The sequence below is a fragment of the Danio rerio genome, chromosome 15, assembly GCF_052040795.2.
Source record: "Danio rerio strain M-AB ecotype USA chromosome 15, GRCz13ab, whole genome shotgun sequence".
Taxonomy (NCBI): Eukaryota; Metazoa; Chordata; class Actinopteri; order Cypriniformes; family Danionidae; genus Danio; species Danio rerio.
In genome coordinates, this window is record NC_141035.1 from 14,515,001 (window position 1) to 14,520,000 (window position 5,000).

The 5,000-nt window shown below is 41.8% G+C and overlaps 1 protein-coding gene across 8 annotated transcripts in view; it reads right to left on the reverse strand.

The window, feature by feature from the left end:
- The window catches only part of dscaml1 (Down syndrome cell adhesion molecule like 1), a 161,756-nt gene that overhangs the window by 139,292 nt on the left and 17,464 nt on the right, over window positions 1-5,000 (reverse strand). For all 8 annotated transcript variants that reach the window (XM_087283738.1, XM_087283741.1, XM_087283740.1 and 5 more), the window contains exon 2: window positions 3,319-3,639. In XM_087283738.1, the coding sequence (XP_087139864.1) occupies window positions 3,319-3,639 (321 nt within the window). The remainder of the gene's footprint in view (window positions 1-3,318; window positions 3,640-5,000) is intronic.

Consider the following 5,000-nt stretch of genomic DNA (forward strand, 5'->3'; position numbering starts at 1 on the left):
CAATTCAACTACGCAGCTTTTCCAGCCCATCAGAAAAGAGAGCGATCATAAGAATTCATGAAACGTGGCAATCACCCGCTCCGAGGCCACCCGCTCCTGTCTCACTTTCACTCGCTACCTCTATTTCTATATATAATTAACGCCTGGCTTGAGGGTGAATTTCCTTGGTCATTAATAACGCTTTCTGCCAGGTGCCAGTATCGCCCACAGTGAGGCGAGTCAGTGTCCTTGTCTGATGGTTAAGTCATGAATCGCTGAGGCCAGTCATTATATCTCCTTCTCTATAAATAGTTAACCTGTTTATAAGGAAATATGTAAATGAACGATTTAGTCAGTTCAGATTGTCTGTGCGTATTTGCCCGGTGTTAACTAACCAGCCTCTTAATGATGCAGATGAGATCCGAATCAATAGAACAGATCAATAGAACTCCCTATTACACCCAGGACTCCATAGTCTACAAATAATCATTTATTCAGTCATTGATTGACTGCGAGTCTCGGGACTTATTGGATTTCTCAAGATAAACTAACTCAAAGCGGCCGTATTAGCTAGTCTTATTTTCAGCTCAACTTGGCTTGCGCTACACCTGGCTGTGGAATGTTGTTTTACAGTGGTTCGGAGAGGTGTAAACAAGCCCGAACATCTCTAAGGCTTCAATAATGCATGCGTGAAATTCACAGACGTATTTGCAGACAACAATAGCAGATAGCATTTTTTATGGGCAAATGACTTTCAGTCTTCATGTGCGGCATCATTAGAATGTTACTGATGCCTGACTATACTCATCGGTTGCTTGGAAACGGACTGACACATGGGCTGGTGCTCTCTTTCTCCTTTTGCGCACACCAGGAGGACTGAGTCCTGTATCACTATCGTTTAAATAATTAACTCTGGAGAAACCAAATACCGCATTTACTTATTCATGACGCAAGACATGAAAAAAAGAGGGGGAAGAGGACCAAATTGAATAAGAATGAGGTGGTGAATGGTTTTCATTAATGTAATGGTGAAAGAAAAATGAACATGACCTATCAGGAGGAAGGGAGCCAAAGAAACAAAGGGCTGAAAGAAAGGAATTGTAGGTTTGTGTCACAGTGTTCATGTGAACTCATTGCACAATATCTGAGCTTAAACTTGACTTTAAACCAGCTCAACAAATACTGTAGGATAGGATACTTTATAGAATAGTATGTAGGATGCTCTGTTTCTTCTAAGAATGCTATCATGTTTTTAAGATTGTAGACTTTGTAGGTTAATACAGTATAGCTTCAGTTAAGTGACAATTACATTTCAGTGTGTAATTTAAGACCCTGTTGTCTTTATACTCTTATCAATAGTCTACGTTCCACTACCATCAATGAAAAGGTTCCAGACAGACAGATGGATAGACTGGTAAAAAAGCAGAGACAAAAATTCCTAGGTAGGGAGGTAGGTGGGTAGATAGATAGATAGATAGATAGATAGATAGATAGATAGATAGATAGATAGATAGATAGATAGATAGATAGATAGATAGATAGATAGATAGATAGATAGATAGATAGATAGATAGATAGATAGATAGATAGATAGATAGATAGATAGATAGATAGATAGATTGATTGATTGATTGATTGATTGATTGACTGACTGATTGATTGATTGATTGATTGATTGATTGATTGATTGATTCAGGTTGTGTCGGAAAGAATTGATATTCTAATATTGCGACACCATAAAAGGCTAAATGAGAAATGAACAGTGAGTGCAAGGAGGAACACACACACACACACACACACTCATATGAAGCCCTCATAGGGAGATTTTTATAAATGTAGAGCTATCCACACAGGTGCCCGTGCTATTATTGGCACAGGATCAGCATGCAGGAGAGTGGGTGAGAAAAGAGGAGGAGGGAGAGAAAGAGAGAGAGAAAGATGCATGGGGGGGATGGTGTCATACAGTGAGCTGTCAGCTGTCATCATTCTCCAGTGCCACCTGAGACATTCAGCGCCACACCCTGCCCCTCCCCTCACCGTACCCATGGTAACCTTTCAGTGCCAGCATCTGATTGGCTGGTGAGGGAGCCCCAGTGTTGGGTTCCTCAGGGCTCTGTGTGGGTTGCTAGGTCCACTAGCAGTTTTTGCTGCATCTCAGCACTTAATTGATTAATTAGTGTAATTATTTGAGGCGAAAGTCACCCCGTCTTGTCGCCGGTTGGTAGGTAATTTCATTCCATCCTCTGAGACTTTAATGTTAATGCAGCTAAGGTGGAAAAAAAAGTTGTGTGGACCAAATTTGCCTGCATTCTTATTACAGAGGTTCCTTATTTGCATTTATGGTTTCATATTATTTGTGCTTGTTTAAACTAGAAATAAGTGTATATTAAAATGTGTGCCTTTTAAGAAATGTTCACTAAAAGATTTTTGAGGAACCAAATTTGTACCTTGTAATCCTTAAGAATATGTGGCTGTTTTAAAGAATTTTTAAGTTACATTACATATAAATGTGTGAGATCACCATCACTGGGGTTATTTCTTGGAAATTCAGAGTAGGTGAGTGTGTATGTGTGTGAGAGATGGGAACTCTAGCTTAGAGGACAGATGGAGACTGGGAGACAGGAGGGACACTGGCACTGCGCAGCCTGGCATAAGAGTGTGTGCGTGTCTGTATGTAGGGAGGTGTATGGATATCCCTCGCTGTTGCTGGGCGTCCAGCTCCACTCACGAGCAGTGACCTTGGCACCGAGTGGGAGGGTCAGTCAGCCAACTGTCTGTAGCATTGTGCGCCCGTCTGTGCACTGCTTTTTAAAGCAGCCAGGTCAACAGGCCGGCCACTGGGACATCCATTTGGCACTTACATTCTTATTTAGGTTAGCAATATGGTGGGTGCTACCTTTGCTGTTACTGCAGATGTTAAGCTTAAGAACTAATGTTCCACCTCTAACGTCACATGCCCCCCTCTGTCACAGCACCAACACTAACTATGCTCTTTTCTGCAAGCAATATGGTCTGAGAAACCCCTTGCACCCTGCAAGTGTCCGGAATATAGGTATGTATTATAGGATCCATAATTAAAGCATAAAGCCCAATAGAGGTGCTGTAAATACACTATTGACAGCATACTGTTATCATATGTATGTCAAGTTATCATTTAGTAGACACTTTTAAAACAAATGATCTAAAGGTGTGGCCCAAACCTGCCTGCTCATGGCAAGACTTGGAATCAACAGCAACCTTTGTGTTGCCATCCCTGACCTTTACTCAGTATCAATACACCAACATGTAAATGAAGTAAATACATGCATAGACAAACTAATGGATGGAATCAGATCTTACCTGCTTTGACACGGATGCTAGGGCTGCGGATCTTGCCGGCCTGGTTCTCGGCAGTGCAGAAGTAGTCATTATCATGAATGAAGCTGTTGAAGGCAGAGGGGGAGAAGGGGTAGAGCTGCAGCGTGCCGTTGGCGTGAACGTGGCGGATGTGTGGCACGTCGTAGATGTCGTCGCCAGTGGCCAGGTACCAGCGGAGGACGGCATGGGGGGCGCCACCCGCAGGACAGGGCAGGGACACCCCCACTGAGCTGGAGAAGGTCACTCTCTGCAGGGAAGCATTCACAAAGTACAGCCGCGTCGAGACCACATCCTCGCTGTGCACTGGAAGAGAGACAACATGGTCAGTTGCAAAGTAACCAAAGAGTTTAGTTTACATATCAACACCTGGACTTGTAAAGGGGCTAATGCATACTTGTCCCTTTGGGTTCTAGTACTTTGAAATGAGAAAACTATCATAATGGGAGCACTATGTGTCATTTTGGCAAACATCCACTTCCCATTCAGGTCTGCTAAACTGCATGCCTTTCCGTCATCTGATTGGATTAAGCCAGAGACGTTCCCATTGGGTCAGCACAACTCAATTCAGATTTAGAAAATCAATCACTGGATTGAGAAGATGATGCAACCAAAATTGTCCTTCATCTTAATATTTTCTGTCATTTTTCCATGAGCGCTGTCTCATAAGATGGGATGTGAAGGTAACTATTGCAATCTGAACTGAACTACCACATTATGCACATTATGATGGTAGAAATGATCCATTGTAGCCAGTCCCAAAAAAGACAAATGACATCACACAGGTGGTGAAATGATCACATTGATTTGTCCAAGGTCAGATTTTGCTGTTATTAATAAACATGGCTCCTGCAAATTATAATATATGTCTTTTAATTGATTTGTTTACAAATGTTTGATGTAAATCCTTATTTGAGCCATGCTCTGTGGTTCATTTTCAGTGTACACAGGCAGCAATGGAAAGCTAAAGAAAGTTAGCCCAATGCTAAACTGTCACATTACCCAGGCAACTATTTTACTTGTAGCTGCTTTGCTATAATTGTAAGTTGTATTGTTAATCAAAACTAACCTAACTGTAGGTAAAGGAATGAATCAATTCTTACTAGCTGGCCTTTTTTAACCTCATGCTCTTACACTTCACTCCCATTCTTATTGTGGCACCAATTTAACCCCTTTGGTTCTATTCACATTACTCCAAGTGGGATACTTACTGGAGTTTCCAACATACTGAATTAAGCAGGCTTGTTAATAAAGATTCTAAAGGACATAGACTGTATAACAGGTGTGTCCAAACTCAGTCCTGGAGGGCCACTGTCCTGCAGAGTTATCTCTGACTTGCCCCAATGCACCTGTCTAAAAGTTCCAATAAGCCAAGTAAGAGCTTGATTAGCTGGTTCAGGCATAATTATGGTCCAGCACAAGGCCCAATCCCAATTCTACCTTTCACCCCTTCTACTTCTACTCTTCGCTTCATGTGTTCACCTGAAGGGGCATGGGTATCCCTATCCCCTTTAACTTGGAGGTGTAGGGGTAAGGGAAACTGTTTTATAGCCTTTCAAATTATTTTTTTTTTCTGAAACACACTACAAACAAAGCAGTGTGGTAAATTTTCTTGAATACAAAAACAGCATGGTTGCAAAAGTGAGCAAGGAGACCCACAAATCGAA